The 27,476-nt window shown below is 31.4% G+C and overlaps 2 protein-coding genes across 2 annotated transcripts in view; one reads left to right on the top strand and one right to left on the bottom strand.

The window, feature by feature from the left end:
• The window catches only part of LOC122519135, a 154,825-nt gene extending 141,502 nt beyond the window's left edge, over window positions 1-13,323 (top strand). Inside the window, exons 7-9 of the mRNA XM_043638408.1 lie at window positions 12,065-12,257; window positions 12,595-12,714; window positions 12,942-13,323. Of these exons, the coding sequence (XP_043494343.1) occupies window positions 12,065-12,257; window positions 12,595-12,714; window positions 12,942-13,131 (503 nt within the window). The 3' untranslated portion in view covers window positions 13,132-13,323. The remainder of the gene's footprint in view (window positions 1-12,064; window positions 12,258-12,594; window positions 12,715-12,941) is intronic.
• A 4,747-nt stretch (window positions 13,324-18,070) lies between these two features.
• The window catches only part of LOC122519270, a 48,162-nt gene continuing 38,756 nt past the window's right edge, over window positions 18,071-27,476 (bottom strand). The window contains exons 2-16 of the mRNA XM_043638618.1: window positions 24,698-24,877; window positions 22,335-22,465; window positions 22,120-22,233; window positions 21,881-22,016; window positions 21,605-21,816; window positions 21,379-21,540; window positions 21,087-21,294; window positions 20,422-20,930; window positions 20,227-20,331; window positions 19,887-20,152; window positions 19,530-19,778; window positions 19,092-19,422; window positions 18,903-18,969; window positions 18,789-18,810; window positions 18,071-18,143 (exon numbers count right to left, since the gene is read on the bottom strand). Of these exons, the coding sequence (XP_043494553.1) occupies window positions 18,071-18,143; window positions 18,789-18,810; window positions 18,903-18,969; window positions 19,092-19,422; window positions 19,530-19,778; window positions 19,887-20,152; window positions 20,227-20,331; window positions 20,422-20,930; window positions 21,087-21,294; window positions 21,379-21,540; window positions 21,605-21,816; window positions 21,881-22,016; window positions 22,120-22,233; window positions 22,335-22,465; window positions 24,698-24,877 (2,765 nt within the window). The remainder of the gene's footprint in view (window positions 18,144-18,788; window positions 18,811-18,902; window positions 18,970-19,091; window positions 19,423-19,529; window positions 19,779-19,886; window positions 20,153-20,226; window positions 20,332-20,421; window positions 20,931-21,086; window positions 21,295-21,378; window positions 21,541-21,604; window positions 21,817-21,880; window positions 22,017-22,119; window positions 22,234-22,334; window positions 22,466-24,697; window positions 24,878-27,476) is intronic.

Here is a 27,476-nt window from a genome sequence, read left to right as displayed (position 1 = left end):
TTCCGTTTCTCTGTTTTTGCTGACTAGAGATAGGTGCGGAAAGATAGAAAGAATGAAAGAGAGAGGGGGTTGTGAAGGGATAGAACGTCGTTTCCCGTTTTTGTTCGTTGTTACGCGACGATAAATGATAAAACTCTCGGGACTTTCGATAACCACGGACCACGAGCTACTATGTTACCAAACTGGGTGAAAATAACGATCAATATCGAATTACTCGGGGTAAATTCGGAAAGCTGATATAAAGTATAACCAATGTAATTTAGTATGAATTATTAAAAAGTAAATTTTTATTCATTTTTTTTGTCTTACCCCGACACGTTATTATTATTATTTTATCAAAACGTTGAAAGAAATCGTTATTACGTTTTAATAATTCGCAAGTATATAAATATAAAATTGCTTAAAAGTCTCGTATCTTGATATCGGATTATTCGGGGAATATATTGAAAGGGTGAAAAAGTAATCGTTTTTTTTTTTCTATATATATATCGTTACGCGTTGAAAGCTTAAAAATAAATCTTAATTTATTTTTATATCCGTAGTAATCTATATTTATAAAATAAGAAACATAAATCGACGGAGGAGTTAAAATGGTTAGAAATTTTTCGCAAAAATTTTTAACGCGTTTTATATTAATTTATGTTACGACGAATAAGGAAAGAAGATAGAGATAAAAAAAATTGCTTCGAAATTTGTTCCTCTTTCTCGATCGGATTCGTTGAGCTTAAGGAACAGTCAGCTGCGTGCAAAATCGAACAACGAGATATATTTCTTTTACCCGTCTGATGGATGTTGCCCGATTTCGATCCGTAAATTACTTTTTGAAGAGGGCGAGTAAACGCGAGGAAAAAGTGGAAAGACGAAAAAGAAATGCTCGTTTCGGCTTTCAACGTGGCTGTTAGCACGTCATCATCCAGAACAGATTTCGGCAAGGGCCTGACATACGATCTTACTTTTTTTTTTTGTCTCTTTCTTATCTAACGTTTACACAAAATGTTAGAAGATAGGTTGCGGATGGGGAAATTTTTATTGCATGACGATAAGTGTTATCAAATTTCGTTATTTATATTTGTAATTATAATCGGAATAATGAATATTAATTTTTGTTCATACGAATATTTCAACATTATTCAAAATTTCATAAATATATCATATATATATATATATTTCATATTATACACAAAACTTTTTATCCCTTTTATAATGTTATTTATTCATAAAAGTAAGTAAAAAGGGATGGTTTCGTTTACAAGGGTAAACCGATTTCTGATATGTGATATATGTATTGACGTATGCAAATTTATCTACGAAGAATAAAATATATTTCGTATCTTCCGTGAACGTGATTTTTATAAATAAAAAATGTTTGTGTCCTAAACTAGTTGTTATATTTGTATGGAAAAAAAAAAAACCCAACAAAAAAAAGAAAAGAAAATACATTTAAACGTCAACACGTGACAAAACGCATTTGAGACGAAAAGAAATATTATTTTGTTCTTGTATCTTGTTGAAAAAAAAACAATTAAATTAATTTTTTATTATATTTTAAGAGTCGAGATGTGTCGTCGATTATTTTTCCATCGTTTCTTTTTTTGTGTTTGCTAGAAGAAACCCGAAGGTGGTAACTTTCCGATGAGAGTAGATTGATCGATCGGTTCGTTCGTTTCTTGCGTTAACCTCACGTTGTTGTCTCCAACATTGTTAAGGGCAAAACTGTTTTATTAGTTTGCCAATGGTGAGGAAGGATCGTCGATCATCGTAATCCCATCTTGACTGATCTAAAGATTTAGAAACGATGACGGAGCACCTTGATAGAGAATCGATTTGTTCCTCTTTTTTCTCTCTGTTCGATAAACTTTCGCTTACTCATCACTTCGTTTTTTTCTTTTTTTTTTTCTTTTACGAGAAACAAGGAAAAAAGAACTGATTTGAGGATTAAAAACGTTCACAATCGTTCGTAAATTTTCTATAATGTCTTATTAGATTTCTAATCATTGTTTTATTTATTTCATCAGTATTTCAATACCTGTTCTCTGTTATAAATGTCGATAATTAATTATTTATACTAAGCCACGAGAATGATTTGACGAACTCTAGCCTATTATTTTTGTCTATACAAAATTTCGAGATTACGTAGAAGAATATATTATAATCAATTTGATCTAACGAAATACATTGTTTCTACGTTAAAATAGAAAACTTTTCGATCAATCCACGTGTACGAATAAAATTACAAATTTAAATAAAAAATGATTATTTATTAATAGAACTCAATAGAACGGTATTTAATTAACTGTACGTTTTAGTGTGTATACAAATACACATATGAATTAAATAGAAAAATAGAATCTCAAGAAGAAAATGTGTTAAAATAGACGAACAGATGGCTGGTGGTAGTTGTTGCTGTGGTCCAGCTAAACCAGAATCACCATCCCTCTCTCTCTTTCTTTCTCTCTCTTACTTTCTTTTTCCTTTCTTCCTTCCTTTTTTCTCCTTTCCCTTTCCTTCCTCTTCTTCTCCTTTTTATATTTTCAACTATGCTCTGTGACGGACGACTAGCCCGGAAGGAGGTCGGTTCTTGCATTGTGCTTTCAGACAAAAGCACCCGGCTTGCTTGCTTGCTTGCGCGTCTACAATGCTATACGATAGATGAGAGAGAGAGAGAGAGAGAGAAATAGAGAAAAAGAAAGAAATAGAAGCTGAGCTTAAAGCTTTCACCACACCGTATACCTTTTCTATCTTTTTTACACGTTGATATATATACGTAAACGTATTGTTAAACATATTTATATGTGTGTGTATATACGAGATAGAATATGTAAAATATAGTATTGTACACAACACAACAAACCCATGTGCATATTTATGGTTTTCTATAGGTTGAGAATATCGGCAGTATTGGAAATATTACGCTCTATTTGTTACAACTTTGAATTGTTTTCATTTGACAACTCGACAACAGTCCGTTCATTTCAAGTGACAAAAATATTCACATTTTTTTATTCGGTCAAGGATGATATTATTTTACTCTCTCTCTCTCTCTCTCTTTCTCTGTTCGTTTTTCCTTTCTTTCTCTTTTTTACTTGTTTCCATCCCTTAGGAAGTATTCTTTACCAAAGTTCTTTTTCTCCCGAAAGTAGATGGACTCGTGTTTTTAGCTTAGAGGAAGAATTCTAACTTTGGAAGAACGTAACAAAGTGTCGAAAGAAAGAAACTTCGTTGAAAGAACGTAACGGAGAATCCTTCTATCTCTCTCTTCTTAAAAAAAGAAAGAAAAAAACGAATAGATCACCTTCACGCTACGTTGAATGTTATTGACCAAGAGGAGAAATAAGAGATAATTAAATAAATAAAGACAGAAAAAAAAATTTAAAAAAAAAAAAAAGATTTTTTTTAAATTGTTAAATGTCATTTCACGACTAATGTAGACTTTAATTAAAAATCTAACGATTTAAAAGAGAGAAAAAAAAATGAAGAAATATGTGAAAGGGAATTTTAAATTCGTTCGAAATTATTTCATATATTTCTTCGCAAATAATTTGTTCTCTTTCTCATTTATGTAATGCTAATATTAAAAGAAAATTATATATATATATATATATATATATATATATATATATATTTACAATATATATGTACAAATGTGTGTACATTGTGATTAATCGAAAATAATCGATAAATTGTATAGCCGTGAAAATTGATATTCTCGGGAATCACGAGATCGTCATGGGACAATTTAACGACCGTGAACAGAGGATTCCTTCTTTAACGTTTCCTCCCTATCGTAAGGGTGGTCGTTAACGGGGTGGAAGCGAGAGAGGGAGATGGTTGTAGCAAAAAACGAAACCCGTCGTGGTAGTACTTGCTAGAGGTAGTATCTCCCTACAATTCGCTCGGTTAAAGCCAGTCGGAAAAAGATTTGAAAAGTTTTCGTGAAATCCTACCGAAAAGGAAGGATCATTCGTTTTCCTCGTGTCCCTCGCCATCGCTATTTTTATTGTTCTTGTGTTGCTTGCGGTTCTTTTCTTTCCTTTTTTCCTTTTTTTTTCTTTTTTTTTTTTTTTTATTATTACTACTAGTACTATTACTGCGTTTCTTTTATTTTTTTAGATTAACGATCTTGACCGTACAATTTATGTGTTTTTTAATAACCTTCTGTTTAAATCCTTACATATACAATTTGTTTTTTCCTTTTTTTTTTTTTAGAGAATTAGAATAATATCACCTTATTTATTTTTAAAGGATTACGTTTGAGGAATTAATGAAAGAAAAGTAAAATATATTAATTATTGTTAATCATACGTTAAATCGTATTTTATTAAACGATATCTTTCGTTCTTAATAGATGTTAACATACATTATCACGCGTGGGAATTAAATTATGAAAAGAGTATGTGCGTTTCTGTTACCCCGTGAATTTTTAATTAATGCGCGTAGTTTACCGTAGGAGAAGATTGGCAAAGAAGTAAGAGAGAGAGAGAGAGAGAAGGGTCGAGGTCATTTGCGTCGTTAAAAATTATAAGTCCGATGAGAAAAAAGAAATGTTGTCAAAGAACTCCCGCGTTAAACTATTTTTAAGCGTTCAAATCAAAGTAGGGGAAAAACCTTGGATACATTTTTGTTTTCTTTTTTGCCATAAGATCGAAATCCTTGGCATCTTTTTTTATCTAGATTCGTATATTTACGTCAATGAACGTGTTTAAAAATAAAAAGATTTGTTTAATAATTCCGATCTTGTTTTTATTTTTCGGTAACATTGCACCGACGTCGCGTTCTCAGGTTGAAGTGACGAAGTGAAATATATAAAAGCCAAGTAAGCGGATAATATTGTACCTTTTTCCCTAGCATAACCCTACTCTCTTCCCTCTCTCTCTCTCTCTCTCTTTTTCTCCCTTTTCATATGACGAAAATATCGACGAGTAAACTCAAGCTATACACACAAACACAAACACGCACGTACACATATACGATCATACATACATTCGGTTTAAGTTCTTTTCATAGAACTTTGGGTTTCCAAGTATGAACGCAAACACATATTTACTCTTATGCGTTGCTACATTGTTGAAAAAATTGCAATTTTGTCGCAGCTACTTGCAAACACGAATGAGAAAATGAGAGAGAAAGAGAGAGAGAGAGACAGATTCTGTTGGTTGCCATCGTTAAAATTGTTTGGTACGGATCCAAAGTGTCGTATTTTACGCGATCCAACCGGAGATTTCTAATCTTCGGATACATTCCCTTTTACCCCCCGCCCCCCCACTATTCTCCAGGATCCTTCTTCTCCTTCCCTCGTATCTTCCTGGATGAGATTTTTTAACGAGTGCCAAACGTCGCTTCTCGCTTTGCTGATATTTTTCCTTTTTCTTTTTTTCTTTTTACCCTCTTTTTCTATTTTTCTTTTTCTTGCATAACTCTTCCAACCCTTTTCCCGTTTAACCGACGCAGAAATCAGCGTACTCTCCTGACCCAATTTTCCTCAACTTTTCGCCTCGTTTCATTCGTTAACGGTTTGTTTCCGTTCGCGAATTAGAAAGCTGCGAAAACAGCACGCTTCCCTTTCCCCCCCCTCCCCCACTCCTTTTTCTATTTTCTAATTCTTTTTCTTTTTTCTGTTCTCTCTTTTCGTTTTTCGTATAACTTTTTTTTATTCGAATCACCCGTCACGTCGTTCTCTTTCTCTTATTCTTTCTCTTTCTTTTTAATATTTTTTGTTGCCTCTCGTTCTCTCGTTAGTGTTCCGTCTCTCCTCTTTACGCGTTTCCTGCTTTTAATTAATTTCCCTCTATTTCCCGTTGTTTCGTCCTCGTTAAAATCTATCCGTATACTAACAATTATCTTCCTACTCAATTTATTCAAGTAAGCGCCGTGCCTTGATTTTTTATATACGCTTTTCCATTTTATTTTAACATCAATTTTTACGAGACAAAAATATTGTTACTTCAACACTTAATGAAATTAAATAACGTCCGATATATTTAATCATAGTATCATTTCATACAAGCTTTGCGATTTATTATCTATAATAAAATATCATTATGTATTATGACGAAACATTTGTCTTGTTATAAATATCTATAAATTATTATTTATACGTGTTAACCATTCACGTACATTTTTCAAAATACCTAGTTATCGAAAATGTTTAAAAAATAACTAATCGAATAAATATAACCTTACAAGTTCTCTTCCATTAAGTATTGAGAAATTTGTTCTTTCATAAATAAGAAATATATCGTTCGGTGTCGATGTAAGTCTGAAGAATGAGTAGGTTTGTTTCTGATCCTTCCAACAAATTGTAATTCCTGCATACACACACACACACACACATATATATATATTCGATGGTAACAGGTTATAAATATCTATAAATTATTATTTATACGTGTTAACCATTCACGTACATTTTTCAAAATACCTGGTTATCGAAAATGTTTAAAAAATAACTAATCGAATAAATATAACCTTACAAGTTCTCTTCCATTAAGTATTGAGAAATTTGTTCTTTCATAAATAAGAAATATATCGTTCGGTGTCGATGTAAGTCTGAAGAATGAGTAGGTTTGTTTCTGATCCTTCCAACAAATTGTAATTCCTGCATACACACACACACACATATATATATTCGATGGTAACAGGTTATAAATATCTATAAATTATTATTTATACGTGTTAACCATTCACGTACATTTTTCAAAATACCTAGTTATCGAAAATGTTTAAAAAATAACTAATCGAATAAATATAACCTTATAAGTTCTCTTTCATTAAGTATTGAGAAATTTGTTCTTTCATAAATAAGAAATATATCGTTCGGTGTCGATGTAAGTCTGAAGAATGAGTAGGTTTGTTTCTGATCCTTCCAACAAATTGTAATTCCTGCATACACACACACACATATATATATATTCGATGGTAACAGGTTATAAATATCTATAAATTATTATTTATACGTGTTAACCATTCACGTACATTTTTCAAAATACCTAGTTATCGAAAATGTTTAAAAAATAACTAATCGAATAAATATAACCTTACAAGTTCTCTTTCATTAAGTATTGAGAAATTTGTTCTTTCATAAATAAGAAATATATCGTTCGGTGTCGATGTAAGTCTGAAGAATGAGTAGGTTTGTTTCTGATCCTTCCAACAAATTGTAATTCCTGCATACACACACATATATATATAAACATATACATATATATATATTGTTATATATATTCGATGGTAACAGCCGCGTTCGACTATAGTAGTTCATATTTCATGAGGATCGAGAGGTATCAAGGATTCCGAGCAGGCTCGAAGTGTTTGTTACCACGTCGATAAGGGGGATGCTACGTCCCCTTGCACCATCCTTGCTGTGGTTTCAGACACTACGAGAAAAGGGAGAGGGTGCTTCTCCTCTACTTCTCTATCTATCTATCTATATTTATCTCTCTCTCTCTCTCTCTCTCTCTCTCCTTTGATCTCGATTCTAAGAGGGTACGTGTGTAACTGCAACATCTGTTCGCGAAAATCTTAAAGATTCGCGTATATTATCGCGCAAGCCTACGCATCTGTTTTGACGTTTCTCGTTCTTTTTTTTTTTTTTATTATTATACAAGTACATAGAAGAAGAAGTAGAAATAAATAAAGAAGAGGAAGAAGAGAAGAAGAAGTTTCGTTTTAAAATGTCTGCTACAGGTGTTACATATTGCATTACTTTCTTTCGTTCTCATTTTTAATATTTAATTAACCCCTCTCTGTAATATATTTTACCTAACTATCAAAAATTTGTATTTTTCAAATTATCTTATTCGTCGCAAAATAATTAATTAATATATAATTATATTTTTATTAATTAGTTAATCAATTTTATATCGCGTTAATTTGTCGTTAGATGTTAACTAAATATTAGATTATTACGGAGAGTTAAAGGTTGATTGATTATTTTCTTTTCGTTTGAAATTAATCGAAAAATATATTAGCGATACGCGTGATTTTTGTTTAAACTCTCCTTCTTATTCTTCTTCTTCTTCTTCTTCTTTTTTCTTTTTTTTTTTTTTTTCTAAAACGTATGGCATAAGTGTTCGTTATCTTGCGACCAATTTCAAGGCGATACTAATAAGGAAAACTTGGTGGAATTCTCAAGTAGAGTACAAAAAGCTCCTCCGAGAGAGTTCTCTTTTCTTTTCTAGATTGCAAACTTCACAATCTCCATCGTTACTGTGGCTCGTTTTAAACAGTTCCTTGCTTTTCTTCTCACTTTCTACTTCTATTCTCTCTTTTCTCTCTTTCTCTTCAAAAACACAAGAAACTTACAAATCAAGGTTGCAAGAAACGGATGCTGGATATACACTATAGCTATAATACCTTAAGAAAAATCTTTAAAGATGAAAGAAACCTCGATAATTATTCACAATTATTCACGATTATTATTCACACAAAATCCAACATTTTACAACGAATTAGTGAAACGTTGAACGCTATTATTTTTTCATTAAGTTTACGACGATTTAAATCTCAAGATTCGCCATTATTTTTCCATTGTATATTACGTAACAATAGACGACGATCAAGATACATTACACGAGAGACGAGAATTCAAATTTATTTATTTCTCTCATGACACAAATATCATCTAATATTTATTACATTAACAATGATATTGAAAGGATCAAAACGATTAACTTCATTTTTATAGAATTTCCCTTTATTTCGTCAAACTTTAACAACGAAACATTTGATTTAGATTTAAATAACGATTTAATATAATATTATTAAAGCATTGAATAATTATTAACTCGATTAATGAAGGCTAGTATTTCTCATTCAAAATGTATTTATCGAGTATTAATTTAGATGAATATAAAATGTTAATGACATTTGTCAGAACGTAAAAGAAATATTCTTAACATTTAGTTCAATGAAGTTCATTCATTTGACGAATGATAAAATGTCAATTAACGAAACGTGATCTGATTTTATATTTGTGTAGATAAATCGAACGATTTAAAGGATCAAACGTTTATTAGTCCTTTCGATGGAGTACTTCTTGCTATACTAAATCTTACCTGACCATAAATTTGATCCCCCTTCTCTCTCTTTCTATCCATCCATCCATCTATCCATCCATCCATCTATCTATCTCCCTCCTTTTCCTTCCTTCTTTTTCGAAACAGCAATAAATACAAATCTCCGAACAGTTGTTTGACTTTCTCGCGTAGGCGAACAACGATGAAACGAAACGAAATCGGCCATACGTCCTGATTTTCACGGCAAATTAAAAGTTTCTCTTTTTCCAATGGAGATTTTCCATCCTATCTCTTACTTACTTTCTTTCTTTCTCTCTCTCTCTCTCTATCTCTTGTTTTTTTACTTTTACTTCTTCGTTGTCAGGACATGGAATCGTAGGACGGGGATGCCCGTGAGATTTTCCCGTGTGTCCTTCGTGACGTTGAATTTCCCTCGAGACTTTTCTTTCTATCTGTTTCTCTTACTTTATCTCTCTTTCTCTCTCTTACATCTTCTCTTTCTCTCTCTTACTCTTTATAAAACTCGCGAGAAATACTTTTTGTGCCATACCGTTCTCCTCTTCCCTTTTCCTCTCCCCTTTTTCACTGTCCTAAGGCATTTTCCGTTGGCACCGAATATCCGTCACATGAAATTTACCATCTTGTGCGTAAAAGGAATTTTCGTTTTCTGTGATCTAGTCAGACAGACACTTTTTCTATTTTTTTTTTTTTTAAATAGGCTTTCTAACGATAACGTGTAATCAAACTTTTCGTAGGGTTCCTTTTTTTTTCCTCTTTCTTTCTTTCATTCTTTCTTTCTATTTTTCATATCCGATTTTTACTAGACATTTTTTCTCTTAGTTTTTTTTTTCGATTTTTCGTCGAGAAAATTGTCAATTTAATCGTAGGTATATTTTTAAAATAACATTTAACAGACTTTTTAGCGACAATTACGTTTCGTTTCGTATTTCTATTTTTCTTTATTTTTTTTTTTAAATCATTATTTAACGCATATCTTTTTTTGTTATGTTCAAATTAAAAACGGATTACGACGAAAGTTAATGGCAAAAAAAAAATGGTATTAAAGTAAGAGAAAGTATAAGAGTTTTGATTGTAAGCCAATGAAAAAGAAAAGCCCGTGTCTCGTCGCTGTCGCTGTGCAAAAGACAATGCTCTTAAGATTTCTTATTTCGATTCCCTCCCTCCTTCAAGAAGTTCTCTTAACTTTTTACCATCTTCCTTTCTTTACGAAATTTTCCAACCCTTCAATTTTTCTTAGGATTCGTGTAGAAAATTAATGGGCATTGTTGCCTCATAAACAATACGTCTGCTCGATTAACAAAAAATGAAAGCCATATTTTTCATCCACAAAATATATATAAATTACTCTTATCAAGTTTTTTATATTTATAGGGAATTGCAATCGTTTGAATGATACAATTTATTTCTACGTTCAATTTTGTACCTGGAAATGTGTAACACTTTTTAATGCTCCGCTTTCATTTTAAATCACGTACGATATTTTCAATTAGAATGTATTTTTCTGTGATGACAAGCAGAGAAAAAAAAATAAATATTAAATTAGGTTACTTAAAGTCATATCAGAATAATCAGTATTTTATATCGAAATTAACAAGACATTAATTATCTAAAATTGTTATTGAAAATAATATATTAAAATAATACTATATACTATACTATAGTCTTGTTTATTTTAATTCTGATCAATAATTATTAGCCAATCCGATATATTTAATTTTAAAAATAATTCTTTTATATAAGACATGTCAACACGTTGATAATAATGTACGCAAAATTATTTATTTACAATTGTAATCAAATTTATATTCACCGATTTTATACGTGTAATATGTGTTGTCGATTATCAGAAGATAAAAAGAAAAAGAAATCAGAAGACAAGTTGATCTCACTTGTGGTAGAAAAATGTTAAAGAAAAGTTAGTTCACGAGGCAATAATCTCATTTGTTCGACGCAATCTCTTAACGGTTGAATTCTTGGCCGGAACATGAAGCAGGTAAAAGGGAATTGTTCTGACAGGTGTAACACCGAGTTAGTTTCTCACTCGAGGTTAATGTGTCTCGACTCTATATCACTCTTTCTTTTCAACCTTAACATAGTAGAAACATGTCGGTCTCTTATCTTGTACATATACAATTTATCTTAGACTCGACGAATAAAATAGCTCAAGGAGGAAGAAGTTTTCCACCTTCTCATCTACTTTTTACCTATGTATATATATATCGAACTATATACTTTCACCTTAGGCACCACCATCATTTTCAGCATGATTAAACATTAACGAAAGCAGACGGTCCGCACTCACTGTGATTGAGCTACTTCTGTTTTATTAAATTCAATTCCGTGCTGTATATATACATACATACATACATATAACAGATATTAAAGTATTTTTCTACAATGTATAGAATATTTCTCTACTTATTTCATCTCGAACGATCTTTCGTGATTCTGATTAGAAAAGTGAATTTATTAGATCGAAAAAAGAAAACAAATTGTTTATTAAAGATGTTCTTTGAAAGCATATAGAATTAATATGAATAGGAAAAATCAAGCGTTTTTATTACCTTACCTTTATTCTAGAAGATCACAGATCTAATAGTTAACAAAAAAAAATAACCGTCGAAGTATCTTCAATTTTTATTACAGGAGATACATTTTTAAATTAAAAACAAATACGACGTTTAATTAAAGATCATATTTGATTGGCTCTTTTTACGCGTATCTCATTTAAAATGTGAAAATCTTCTTTCTAAAAAAAAAAAAAGCAAAAAATAAACAACCCCCACCCCATAAATAATGAAAAGGATTGATTATTTGAAGAGATTACAGAGAGTGAGAAAGAGTAACAAATTTGATATTCGAAATGCAAGAGGGGAAGTTGCAAAGTTCTAAGAGAAATGAAATCATCGTTGTATTGTATATACATGTATATATAATATATATAGAAGAAAATCCCGTCGAAAGATGCGATTGGTGTTTACTGCTAGGCGAGTTTTAGCGGCGTCTAACTGTCGCGTGACTCATTTCAGGCGGCGGTCTGGCGCGTCCAAAGATGACTCTGAATCTGGAAGCTGGTGGAAATGCTTCCGGGAGTGGAGGAAACGTTGGACAACTGGCATTAAAGAAACCTGGTGGACTTAGCCTTGGATTACCTTTAGAAGTGAATGTTGCGAGAGGAGCAGCTGATCTCGTTGACGTCGATTTACCTCTCGAAAGACAAGGGTTAGTTTCTTATTATGATTATTATTTTTTTTCTTTCCTTATGATTCTTCTATATAGTTTTTATTTATTAATATATATTTTTATTTCTTACTGTATATTTTTCTATTATACAAACTTACGATTGATACGCAAGGTTTTTATTTATTTATCTTGTTTTTGGAGGGGGGGAATGATATTTATATTTAAATATATTTATTTGAATATCAAATCAAATTGTTTGTCCGAGGATAATAATTGTTATCTCTGGATAGAGTTGAGATACAAATGTGGTCAAGTAATAATAGGATTATCTGTTTTTTGATTAATATATAATAATGTCTTTTAAATATTTATTTAGATGGTATCATGGTTCCATCACGAGAATCGAAGCCGAAGCTGTCCTACGACTTCTTCGGGAAGGAAGTTATTTGGTGAGGAACAGCGAATCGACCAAACAAGATTACTCCTTGTCACTCAAGTAAGTTTTATATGAAACAATCTAAATCAAAAATTTCTGTAGTAATATAAACGAATATTAAAATATAATTCTTAAATAAATATTCGAATTTTCTATATATTACACGATAGATCCCATCGATATTAAATATTATTTTTAAGCAACGATGATCATAGTTTTACAATTCGAGATGGAACGTAATATTGAATATGTTATTTAATTTTTGTTTGTTTGTTTCTTGTTCGCAGGAGTGCCAGAGGTTTCATGCACATGCGTATACAAAAGAACGAGGAACTGAACGCTTACATTTTAGGCCAATTTAGCAAGCCCTTCGAAAGTATACCAGAAATGGTTCGTCATTTTAGCGTTAATCGCCTTCCAATACGCGGTGCCGAGCATATGTGTCTTCTGCATCCTGTTATAGCTCAGCTTTTGTAGCGCATCTATCGTAGCGCCGTTTAAAATAAGGCGCTGCCTTTCTCCAAACACTTTTTGATAATTCGTAGTTTACTTCTTACGAATGAAATAAAATAAAAAACAAACAAACAAACATACACACAGAAACACAAATACCTCCGGCATTTACTCGATAATGAAGTAAGAAGAAGAAGAGAGAGAAAGAGAGAGAGAGAGAAATTAAAAGAAGAAGAAAAAAAAATACCAAGAATAAAATGCGATACACGTATATATATATATATACATATATGTATATACGTATGTGTATATGTATATATGCGGGGATATATAAAGTATATAAGAAGGCATTTTTTTAATAGATATAATGCAGAAACAATTATTTTCCAAATCGATGAAATCTTCCAAATCTGAACGTAAAAGGGTCCGTAGGGTGTCGTTTTGTATTCTTCCATGAAATAAAAAAAAAACGGATAAATACATTTCCGTAAAATAAGAATTGATAAAATTATGATGAGAGCGACGTTTATAAAATTTGATAAAGAAATGGAGGTAAATATAATATATATGATATATAATATATATAATATTTATGTAGAATCGTCGAGCTAGACAATAAATCGACTCGATTTGAATGGAACGTTAAATGAAAACTGTGTGGTGGTAATACGATTAAAACAGTACAAAGTAATAAATCAGCCAAGTAATACCTGCGAAGAAAAAAAAATACTCCGTGAAATGAAGAAAATAGTAATGGCGCATTAACAGAAAAAGAAAAGAAAAAAAAAGAGAGAATTAATCGCGAACGATTTTTTATTTCGTTTTGTTTTTTACCTCCCACGTCGTTACTTCGATCGTACGAAATTACTTTCGCAGAGTTTCTCGCTCGTTGACAAATAAAAAAAAAAAAAAAGGAAAAAAAAATATTTTCATCTTCGTCATGTTTATTATATCGAAGGATAATCCTTTTCGTCTTCCCGTGAGATAATTTAAAAGAAAAAGAATAAAAAATTAAAAAAAAAAAAAAAGAAAGAAAGAAAGAAAGATAGAGGAAAAAAAAACAGTGAAGAAAAAAACCAACACTGATGAAAAGAAAACCTACCTCCGTGTACGTACGATCGTGTAACGTCCATGAAATTAAACACGACGACGATTTTCGATCGTTGGACAACGAATGAATGTGTATTAGAAAACTAAAGTAAAGTTGATCATTAACAAGGAACGATATGTGTATACCGAAAGGATATGAAGAAGAAATAGAAAAGAAAATAAAAAAGAAAAAAAAAGGAAGAAATAAAAAATACTAAATAATAATAAAATAATAATAATAATAATAATAATGATCGACAAAACTTGGGATATAAAACGAAGATTCCATTTGTTCAATACTAAATGCTGATTACTGATCTTGTCATTTTTAATACAAGTGAACGAATGAAACGTCATCAGACTAATCAGAATTTGGAATTAAACGATTTAAAAAATAAAAAAAAAGGAAATAAAGGATCTTTGATAATTGTATAGATCAGATGAGGGTCGTTTTAATGATAATTTCTAAAAAAAAAAAAAAAAAGTACCCTATTATATACCGAGGTTATTGTAATAGGAAAATGATTTGTTCCTGAATATCGTTCAACGAATTATAATTAATCGTTTAACGATTGGGAATAAAACAAAAACTATGGATTTTTCACAAACACCTATGAATTATAATTGCTTGAATGAGATTGTTAGAGGAAAGAGGAGATAAATCGATGGTGCAATGTGTTTTTTCGTTCCAATTTACGGGAATACAATATATTTGAAAGGAGATGTTGTAAAAATAATTTGTATCCTTTTCCGTGAATGGGATGGCAAAAAAGAAAAAGAAAAAAAATAAAAAAGAAAAAAAAAAGAAGACGGGAGTCGAAGGAAGAGAAGACGCGGAATAAAAAAAAAAAAACCGCGGATAATAAATGCCAAAGCTTAATCCTAATCGTAATATATAATAATAATAATAATTTAGTCGAGAATTTAGTTAAAAACCGTCACCGTTGATAAGTGATTAGACTTAGATCGCTGATTGAGTGTGTCGTCTGTGTGATTTGATAAAAAAACAAACCAAAAAAAAAAATGAAAAAAAAGATGTTAATAAAACCAAACAAAAAAAGCCCTTCCACTTCCTCCATCACTCCCTTCCCCTATTCCCCTAGCCCCTTACCCGAAAAAATTCACGTGTCATGGTGAAATCGTATAGAATAAAATGATAACGAGAGGGTTGATGGTTTTTTTTTAAAGGATCAGCGGTCAGTCAGTCCGAATCATCGATGACTCGTATCAGCCGAGTCATCCGTCCGACAATTTGTAATTTTTCGAAAGAATTTTTACGAATGTGATGAGATGAAGAAAGGTAGAAGTGACAGAATAAGAATAAGAATAAAATTAAGAAGAAGAAGAAGAAGATGAAGAAGATGAAGAAGAAGAAAAAAAAAAGATGATGAAGATAAAAGGAAGGAAGGAAGAGAGGCAACCGATACATATTTTTTCATGTGATATTAATTTGTTACACAGAGAAAGAGTATAAGCCTAGTTTCTCACCTGTGATCTGTTACATTTAATTATTCCAACATTTAATCCTTACATCTGTTGTTCGCTAATATAATTGTGCAATATTCTCGTATAAAAAGAAAAAAGGGAAAGGAAGCTAAAAAAATAGAAAGAAGAAGAAACAGAAAGATTTATGAGCGATTAATAATTATTATTGTCATTATTTTTATTATTATTATTATTATTATTATTATTACTACTATTATTATTATTATATTTACTACGATGAATTATGTTAGGGAAGAAAGAGAGAGAGAGAGGAAAGATGAAAATTAGAGGAGAAGAATAATTATAAGTATAACGATAAAAATAAAAATAATAATAATAAGAATAAGAATATAAGTATAAGAATAAAGATAAAAAAAAAAAAAGGAAGCAGCTTATTTGTAGTCAGAAAATGCAACGACTTGTATCGATTGCTCTCGCTGAAGATTAATATTAAATATATAAGGATATATTCGTATCGTCCGTGTGTGAGCGTTACAATAATTTTTTCGAAGCGATTCGATTCACGACGGTTGTGAGTGCGAATTTTTCTTAGCCAGCTACTAATATAATAAAAAAACTTGAGTGATCTTTTAAAACATTATATAAAAAAAAAAAAAAATAAAATACGATGAAAATACCGTTCATTGATATATATTTGATTAGGAAACTTAGATTAATCATAATCTTTTCCATCGATTGGTAGCGAGTGCTCTTGCGAATAAAAAACCGACCAAATCGCATTAAATTGTTTGCTTTTATTATTATTATTATTATTATTATTATTATGATTATTATATTATTATTATTATTATTATTATTATTATTATTATTATTGTTATTATTATAACTATTATTAAAAATTATATAATTCGTCCAGAGAGTCAGGCGCCGGCCAGAAAAAACATAAGCGTCAAACTATTTTTCTCCTTACGCTTTCTAAGCATTATCTAACTAAATCTAATTTTCGTGAAATACGAGAATAATGAAATGAAATGAAATGAAATAAAATAAAATAATATAATATAATATAATATAATATAAAAAAAAATAAAAAAGGAGATAGAGAATAGAGATAGTAGAGATCATATTTGGCACTCCCTACCATTTCGCGTTAGATTAGGTTTTCAGTGTAATACGACACGTTGTACTTTAAGCTGCCAGTATTATTAACTGTAATCGATAATGCATATCCATGTTAATGTTTAAGACATTATTGTCCCCGCCCGCCCCCTCCCTCATCCCCCTTCCCACTACCCCACCTATTCATTACATTTTTCGGCGCGTATGAGCGATTATATTGAAACTATAATCTATATACATGTATAAATATATTATATTATACATACACATATACATATATATATATACATATATACATATAAATATATTTATTTCATTATTATATTAAATTGATAAAAGGAACAAAAAGATAGGAAAAAATCATCATCTTGTGTCGTTAATGCCTGTGGTCTTACGTCTAATATATTATTCTGTATACCGTTGATTTGTCGTAAGATCTTATAATTAATGGGGAAAAAGGAATTAAAAGTTAAAAAAAAAAAGCTAATGAAGAAATGATGAAAAGGTATCTCGTAGTTTTAATATCCTAGAGTTAGAAGGTGCGTAGTATATAAAAACAAAATGAGAAAACGGAATAAACGTCATTTACCATAAAGCAAAAGATTAACGGGAACGTAGTCGTAAAAACAACAACAACAACAAAAAGAACATCTCAATATTAATAATAATAACATCAAAGACAAGAAGAATTAACACACGTCACTTATGCGGTAGCATTAAAACTTTGTAGATACTTCCTGTACCTTGAAATTTATATGACGTAGCGTTTAGATCCGGCGTACATAAATAATATATATATAAATATAATACGGAAAAAATAATGTTAGCTAGTAGTCCCTGATATAGAGGGGGGTTTACGATACGAGTATTAAAATTAAAAATCGTCGGTTTGCGATTAATGAATATAAAATCGAAAGAGAGAAAGCAAGCAAGCAAACAAATCGAGTGTTAACTCGTTTATCGTTGACCCCCCCCTCCCATACCCTAAAAACTGCTGTATACACACCCTCATTTTTGTGTATGAGAATCTTTGTGTGATGTGCAATAATAAAACATAGAACGCGCGAAAAATAAGGAGAGAAAAAAAAGAGAGGAAGAATGATGTAACACACACACACACGTGCAGGACGATTGCGTCTCTTTTTAAAAACCTGCGACCCCCTGTGTATTATTCTTTCTTATATTAACAGTTTGGCTGCTGAGGGAAATTTGGCGCAACGTAAGAAGAGCACGATAGCGCTCCTCAGCAGTCAAACGGTTAATATTTTTGTTTGTTCTACTTTTATTTCTTTTTTATCTATCGTTCGTCTTAATAATCCCAAACCACCGATGTTCCGAAATCAACTTTGCTAGGGGTAGTCTTGTGTACTCTGGAATTCCTCCTTAATAATAAAACATTTAATAAATCATTCGTTACTTTGATCATTATTTGTATAAAGATTTATTGAATATTTTTTATATAATAAATAACTTGATTATTCTTTCTTTTTTTTTTCTTTTTTTTTGTTAGAAATTTAAAAAAATCATTTTATTTTACTTTATTTATCACTCTAAGAAATAAGTTAATTTTAATTTATCAATGCACGATTTTACGAGAAACACAATTTACATAAGTTTATTAGAATATATTGTGTATCGTTATGAGATTTAAAAATTACCGATATATATATATATACATATTGCAATCTAACTTTTATAGATCAAGTTAAAAGTGTTGCCCATCTTTTCTTACGAGCAAAAACGAAATTATTTAATATTCATATTCGTGTTTTATTTATACGATTGCGAAGTATCTAAAAATAGTTTCTTATGTTTTGGTCGAAGCTTTCACTTTGATAAGGAAGTTTCTCATTGGCTCTCTTTTATTCTATATTTTCTTCTTGTTCCATTCATTTTGCCTTTTTTTTTTAGATAAACGTTTATATTAAGTTCATTTATTTAATAATCTTAATTTGCGAAGAGATCCGTTTCATTTCAAATTATTCTTACAGATTGAATGACATTTTTATTTTATCAATAATTTTCCGGACTTTTGTTTTTCTATGATAACTAAATAAAAAATAAAAAAAAAAATTAACAAATGCTATATCTATCTTTATACAAATTAGAAATTAAAAAATAGAAATAAAGTGACAACTTACTATCATCAGATTTATTTGATTGATTTAAATCATCCTCAAATATTTTTGAAGAAGTATGCGGTCTTTCCTGATACATCCATTGAAATACAATTTATTTATTTATTAATTTATACAAAAATATTATAATGTAAGTAAATTATTATTTTTTTTTCTTTTTTTTTCTTTCTATTTTTGACACATTTCTCTCACCTGAGAAACTTCGGAGGCCGCAGGACAAGAAATTTCGCTCGTAGTACGAGAAATTTCGTTCGCAGGACGAGAAGTTTTGCTTGCAGAACAAGGAATGCTATTGGTACAAACATCCTTCGGTGGTAATGATTGACTTCGATTCATTTTACCATCGTCATATTTCTTTTTAAAAGCTTGAGCTCCGATCGGATGATTTCGCATTTTCATAAATGTTTCCATTATCTCATTAACATTTCCACGCGAATAAAAAGTCGCTGGTATTCGTTTAAGTCTTTGTTCAGGAATTGTAATCGTATGACTTCCACCGCAATAACGTCTGCATCCATTGTCACTGACGATTAATCAAATCCAATATATTGTTACATTTATTAACGAAAAAAAAATTATCTGTAACATTTTTAAATGTAATTTAGTAAAAAAGGAAAAAAAAGAACTAACCTAGTTGATTGTTCGTTCGATGATTTGTTTATATCGGTCAATTTGTTCTTAACATCTGACATTGCTGCTTCGAATTTATTTATATCTTTACTGTAAGGTATTGTTCTCTGATGTCTTCTAATCTGATCCAATTCGTAAGCCAGATAAGGTTTTATGCTTCTACTCGGAGGCATAGCAGGTGCTTCAAATCTTCCAGTTTCTTCCATTCTCATCGTTGTGTTTTTATTGCAGGATATACATTGTACTCCGCTGATTGGTAAGATAATGAATTTGAAAAATGTCCAAAGAAATTTTTAACCGGAATAATTAATAAATAAACGAATTGTGGGTAATTTTTTCGTAAAAGTGAATAAATACCTAAGCATTTTCTTTGTCCCGGCAGCTTCCATTTCACTTTTAGCTTTAACCATTTGTTTTATTTTTTCTCCAAGCTCATTCAATTGCTTATTAACGTATTCCTGTAACGGTGCTACCTCTATTTTATTTACTTTCTTTTCGATCTCTTTCTGTATCTCAGCAAAATGTTGAACTATATTAGAATTTTGTAGATTCATGTGTTCCAATGCTTGTTGTATTTCTTGTGTTAAATCGTTACAGGCAGTATCGAATTTATCGTGAGAAACCTAAATACACATTTTTCATTATTCATTTACAAGTTATTAGTAAGTTACGTGATTAGATTTTAAATCATTCAAACCTTTCTGTTCACAGTATCAGCGTCAGCTTTATCGGCTAAACTAGTATCAACGTGTTCCTTATCAGCTTTTATTGTTTGTAAATATTGCAATTGTTCCAAAATTGCCTAAATTTGAAATAAATATCATTTATTTGTTAAGATAAATATATATATATATATGTATATTTTTTGTTGCGTTTAAGTATATAATCTTACGTTTAGATTCTCGTTACGATCTACCGTGTCTTTCATAAGAAAATTAGCAGTTTCATTTAATTTTCTTATATCTTCCTGAATTTCTTGAGTTTTTGAAATCATATTGTTGAGATCTTTTTCTTCAATATCTTGAGGAAATTTGTAAGCTGGTGAAAAATTTGGAATTTTCAAATTACCCATCAGAAGATTATTTTCGTGTTCCAATTTTAGTATACGTTCCTCTATATTATTGTCTATAAATTTTTGAATTTTATTTAACACATCTTGCATATCTCCATTTCCAATGGATGTGATAGTTTTTGATATTCTGTTCACTTCCTTTTCTATACGATCTTTGTCTTCTTTTAATAAAGCCAATTCAACATGCAGTTTGTATACTTCACAATCGAGCATTGTATCAAGATCTTGACATTTGTTTAAGCATATATTAATCATTTTGTCTCTTAACTCATCTGAGTTTTCATCGATATCTTGTTTATTAGCAGTTTCTTCCGATTCTGTACTACTTTCTGTAAAATATTAATTTTAACACGATCGATTAAATTAATCAAAATAAATTTGATTCAACGTGCTTATATAACATATCGTATTTTGCAAAAAGTATAAAAAAACACAATTATACTTAAACTCGCGGAAAACTGACAAAATTGTTTGAATTTCTTTACCTGAAGCAGGATCAGCAGGATCACCCGTATCAGTTATGATTTTATCTTCAACATCGGTACTGATAATCTTCTCAGCAGTTTTCATTTTATCTTCAACATTGGTACTGATAATCTTCTCAGCAATTTTCATTTTAGTCTGTGTCGTGTTATGCGTAACATTTTTAATATTTTTTTCGTTTTTAATTACTTCTTGCATCATCGACGTAAGCTAGTCAACAATTACAATTTTGATTAGTATACGATCGAGGGATAAAAAAAGATTATTACAATAAACAAAAATTGTTCTATATACCTTACTGATTCCTTGTTCAGCGGCATCGAGCCTTTTGTTAATGCTAATAATATTCCAAACGTCTGTTAAAGGATCCGTAAGATTACCTTTCAATCGTTCAACTAATTCAGTATTAGTAGACAGTTCTTGTAATGCTTCAAATTGTTTCTCGAGACGTTGGACCTGCAAAATTTGTCAATTTTTAATCATAATCATTTATTTCTAATAATTTATTTATAATACTTACGTTTTCTTCGAGTTGTTTAAAAGCGGAAAAAGTTGGAGTCAAACCGTTGACAACTGATTCGACGTAAACACGACTTTCAATATTATTTTCCAAATTTAAATTCATCGATTGATTATGATCTTTCATCGTTTTATCGGTAGAATCGGTTGCTTTTTGTTTATCTTTTCGAGGTGAAACAGGAGCACTAACCGATTTTCCAGCAGTGGTTTCATCTAAATCAGTCAAAATTAAACGATTCAATCGTTGCGTAAATTTAACGAAGATATAAGATTTTACCTTGTTTGATAACGTCAATGTTTATTGTAAATTGGTCCGTGCTGCGAATACGTTGTTTCATTTTATTAGATCCATTGATGATTTTGCTCTCGTAAAGATGAAAATCTGGACCGGATTTAGATGAAGCTATCACAGTCTGTAATAATAACAATAATAATAATAATAATAATAATAACGATAAATAAAATAATAAGACTATTAATTATAATAATAAACAATGAATAAATAAATGACAGTACCTCCATTCGTTTGGCATCTTCTCCGCGAAATTCAACCCTAGTTGTTCTAAGATTAATTTGTTGCAATAAAACATGAAGAAAATTGTGCAAAATGTTTAAATTAATTACACCGACCTGGGGGGAAAAAAAAGGAAACAACGAATTAATAAATTATTATTTAATTTTGTTGTGTTGTTGTTGAAAATATTTAAATTTTAATTTATAAATATACTAACTTCTGGCGTTCCCAGAGCAAGATCTAACAATTGGGGTAAGGTAACTACAACGGTTGACCAATTATTTTTCTTTGTCGTGTCTGGTGTCACTTCTTCCTCAACTTCCGATACACTAGCAGCAGCCATTTCTCCTTCAGATAAAAGATTTGTTTAACGTTATAAAAGGCAGTGTTTTTTTCCGTAATTAGTTCTCTTATGGGTCAAATATCCTAACTAGTGAGCTGAATAATGGGACATGTTTTTTTTTTTGGAAGAAGAAGAAAATGGTAGTCGTTTTCTTTACTGAACACAAATGATTAGATTGAGAAACAAGCAAGCCTGTGAAAAACACGCCCAATACTATACTCAAGGGGACACGAGAAAATTATTCTTTGAGATGATAATGCTCGTCCACATGTTACGGCGCCGGTCGAAACCTACTTGGAAACCACTCAATTCGGAAGTTTTACTCCACCTGCCGAATTTATCAGACATTTCTTCTTCCTATTATCACTTATTTCGATCGATGAAGCATGCTAGTGTCTGAACAGTACTTTGTATCATACGAAGATACCAAAAAATTCGAAAAATTAAGCGTTATTTAGACGAAATATAATACGTATGCTATCAGAAAAATGGAAAAAAGTAGGGCAGTCTGGCGATGGACAATACTTCGAATAAAAAATAAAATACCCGTCCTTTCAATTTTTTGAATTAAAACCCGCGGAGACAGAGAGAGACTCATTCGTACTACTAATATTTCCATTTGTTGATAAAATAGAGAAAATTTGAAGTTAATTCTATGATCATTTTTATTTTCAATCTGTAACATCGACCAACGGTATTCTCGGTGTACTTAGAGAATTTATTGATTTTTTTAGCTTTCATTTGAAGTTACAAGAAAGACAGGATAGCTGGAGCCACGGATACGTTTCTACGATAACGAGAAAAAAAATCTTAATTAATTAAATAGCCCATACTATCCACATCCCACTCATTTATTATTATTTCACTTTGACGAAAGAAAAACGACGACTATCGTTAGAATTTCAAAATTAATAGTAACCTTTCAAACATACCGCGTTAAAGAAAAAAAAAAAAACTGCAAAGTAATTAACGGAAAGAGAAAAAATGGAAAAAAAAGATAGGATAATAGGAAGCAAAGTTAATTCTTAGTATTCATTACGACAAAATGAATTTTGTCATTTTTACAAATTCAAATACCGACCTAAACATTTTCTCTCTTACTTAATTAAATTACTACTACAACTACTACGTTTCGTCAACCGAAAATATGTTCCATTAACTCGACAAAAATTACTATCCTAATTTTTGTTTACTCTTGTACCCCACTTTAACGGTAAGCAAAAATCTTTGCAAGTATATTTTTTCGCTTCTCAAAAAACAGAGACATCGTGCATCGGTTAGTAGTGTCTTAATTAAAATACCGTTCTAATTGAACAGTAATCAAAGATCTTCTATTTTCCCAAAAATATTATTTGTGTCATTTAACAAAAGAAAACAAAACAAAAATCAAAATTCAAAACATAGGATCGTCAAATAGAATTCCACGAGTTGGTAGATAGAATTAAAGTCTGGAGAGACATCGTGCATCGGATAGTATACATTTACCAACCCTTGTCATTTCCTACGAAGAAGCATCATCAGAAGCAGTAACAGCACAAGTACTATTCGCGTTCGTTCTGTAACGTACGAGCAGGGAGGGTACGTGGTACACAGGGATGAGGACTAGTAATTGCGTGGAAACGGTTAGAGGAGAATGGGTACGAGTCGCGAGACTTTGCTACGTGCCTACCTATTCCTCGAAAGGATGTGTAACCCAGGAATAGAAGGTGCAGGAGAATGAGAACGACGGCGACGACGACGAGGAGGAGGAAGAGGAAGAGGAAGAGGAAGAGGGGGAGGAAGAGAGGATACCAGGATACGGGGAGGTGGGTAAGTACGGTTTGAGAAGCAGAGGTAAGCCGGCGTTTATATTTAATTAAGGAGGATACATTTAGCTCGTGTGAGTGCAACCTGGAAGGAATCGGAGAGAGAGAGAGAGAGGAGTTTAGGTCGAAACGAGTCGCGAGAGGACGAAGAAAGATGATAAGAGATAGAGAAAGTGAGAGAGAGAAAGAGAAGGAGAGTGAATTTCACTGTGTTTCTTGTCTAATTATCTAGCCTTCCAAAAGTGCCACGTTCACTTTCTACCGTCTAACAGTTTGCTAGTCCTTTATTTTTTCGCATTGTTTCGGGAAATATTTTCTTTCTTTCTTTCTTTCTTTCTCACTCTCTTTCACTCTTCATCCCTTATCTCGAGATAACATTGGACAGAAAAGAGTCCTAGAAGGAAAAAAAAAATACGTTTCAAGGTCTTTTACCTTCCGATTTGTCCGTCGTCTCTACTTCCTTCCCTTCTTCCTTCCCTTCTTCCTTCCCTTCTTCCTTCCCTTCTTCCATCTCCGAGTCCTTTTTTTCTTCCATTCCTAATTCTTTCCTTTTGTCCTTTTTTTTCTTTCTTTTTACTCGCCGTTTCGCCAGCTGCTTGTCTATGGTGGGCACTGGAAAATGGTTGAGAAAAACAAATCCCAAGGAACTTTTTAATTGGGTTGTCGTTCGTTTCACGCTCGAATCGACGATCTACCATGTTTAATATCGTTCCTACTATAATAGTAGTAACCTTCCCACTCTCCCCACCCCTCCCCATAACGTGCTCTGGTGAGATTAGGGAGTATTTTCTTGTTTCTTCTTACGAGTTTCTATCCTTTCTGTGTTACCTTTCTGTTTTCCTCTTTCCCCAGCCCCGGTTTCTTTCTATTTAATCTCACTTTTTCCTTTCGTTTTATTTGTTCATTTATATTTAAAACAAAATTTATTATTACAATTTTTGGAAGAGGTTTTGATCTTCTTTTGTTTTTTTTTTTTTTATACTACCTACCTATTTATTTGTAACCATTGTGCATGAGATCATCATAATATTTTCATCGTGGAAACGGATACAAAAATGAATTTATTTACGATACAAAGATTCGAAGAAAAGGAAAACAATATCAGAAGTTTTCTATATAATCCAAAATCGAGATGAAACGAACGTACGAACGAAAAAACGGGTCTCGATCTCCATCGGAGATTGGCTTTAACGAGTTTCCTTTGAAATGCGGTTTATCGAAGGATTGCCCGGTTCGCTTTTCTATCCGAATACTCCGTTGGGCTTTTCTCAATGAAACGAAGAATAAAAAGAGAGAGAAAGAGAGAGAGAAGGATAAATTTTGAAAGGAAAAAGGTCTTCTTAATTAAAGACGATCCAACGTTCGAAAAAAATCGAAGCTTCTTTCCTCTTAGAAGATGGTTTAACGGATGAAAAGAGGAATGAAGAGAGTGGTATGTGATAGAAGAAAACAACAAGAAAAAAATAAATAAATGAGCTTTGGGAAAAGGACGGTGTGGATATCCTGAACAATTGTTGGCCGACACCGACACTAGCAACAAACAAACCCCTAACTTCATGAAGTTTTCTCCTAAAATCCTTCGATTTATTATCGGATTCCGTCTCATAACGATCGATTACAAACCACGAACCATGATTGCAACCACGACCACGACGAAGAGGAGACCTCGACAAACGTAAGGTTCTCATCTTTTGGAAATGAAAAAAAAAAAAAAAAAAAAAAACAGAAAAGAAAACTACTTCTGCTCTGTCAACGAATTCCATTATAATATCGAGGTCGAGCAGACTGCGTCACCGACGGTCGTCTTTGTGTCGCCGAAGAGGATTCTTTCCTTTCCTTTCCCTCTACTTCAGGATCCACCCCCACCCCCACCCCCATCTCCACCATGGCTCTCACTTTTACCCTTCTTCGTCTAGGCCAACCCCCTCAACTCTGTTTGTCCGGAGAGTGAGTATCTTTTCCTACCATTCTTTCTTTCTTTATATTTTTTCTTGCTTTCTTTAGTGGTTTATTCCCTTCTCTTTTCAATTCTTTTACTTTCTTATTCCACGAATGTTCTTATTGAATTCTGAGAAAGCAGAGAAAGAGTCACGCTAATGCCAAACATCGGAGGGAAGAACGAGAAAAAAACAAAAAAATAAAAAACCCCTTACGGATTTTTCTTTCATGACTAAAAGTTTCTTCTGTTGCATTGTTTTTTCTATTTCTTCTTCTTATATTCTTCTACTAGTTTATCTTATTTCTTCGTTATATCATTGCGAAAGAGTTTTTTTTTTTCTTGTCCATCATATTTTGTGTGCGAGTCCATAAAAATAATAATAATTTAACGAAAGCGAGTATATTTTAGATTGTTTTCATTTAATTCAATGATAATAATGTATACGTTTTTGCAAAAAAATGACAAAAATTGTCTCCGTTGAAAGTAATAATAAACGCGTATACCGAACTATCTCTTAAATTACTCATCAGCTTTAGAATAGCGTTTATATTTTCATATATCTATATATAAGGATACTTCTATTAGAGTGAATTAAAAGTTAGTGCATTTATTATATTGTTTCGGATAGATTAGAAATTTTGTGGAAGTTAATAAAATTATTTAATATGCGAGTGAAATATTATTAATTATTAAAAAAAAAAAAAAAAAAAAGAAAAGAAAACTCACGAACTTTTGGTCCAGCGTAATATTTCGCTCGACACATCTCTTATTTCGTCGTATCTCGATTTATATGAAAGTATAGAAAAGATATCTCTAATTCGTTCGAGAACAACAAGAGCAACAAGAGTGGGGAGGGGGATGCACGAACATAAACGCATCAAAATTCCCTATTCGAATTTTCTAGGCGCGCAATTCAAATATACTTTAAGAATCAACGATCGTTTTCTCCTATCGTAAAGAGAAAAAAAGAAAGAAAGAAAGAGAAGTGGCTTTTAAATGCGAGATTCACGGATAATACTACGAGAGATTACTATCGTTTGATGTAAGATCGACGACGTTCGGAGCTTTTTTTTTTTTTTTCTTTTTTTCCACGAGAAAGAAAAAGAAAGACTGAAAAAAGAATTGTAAAAAGCCGGAGAAGAATAAGCCTTGAATTTTTTTTTTTTTTCGCTCCACTCACCCCCCACCCACGTCTCTCTTTTGCTTTTTTCTTTCCTTTCCTTGCGATAAAGAACGAAGGAAGAAACATCGTAGAAAAGGGAAAAGGAAATA

This window comes from Polistes fuscatus, unplaced genomic scaffold (genome assembly GCF_010416935.1).
Source record: "Polistes fuscatus isolate 324 unplaced genomic scaffold, CU_Pfus_HIC Scaffold3, whole genome shotgun sequence".
In the NCBI taxonomy this organism is placed as follows: Eukaryota; Metazoa; Arthropoda; class Insecta; order Hymenoptera; family Vespidae; genus Polistes; species Polistes fuscatus.
This window is presented reverse-complemented; position numbering and strand designations above follow the sequence as displayed.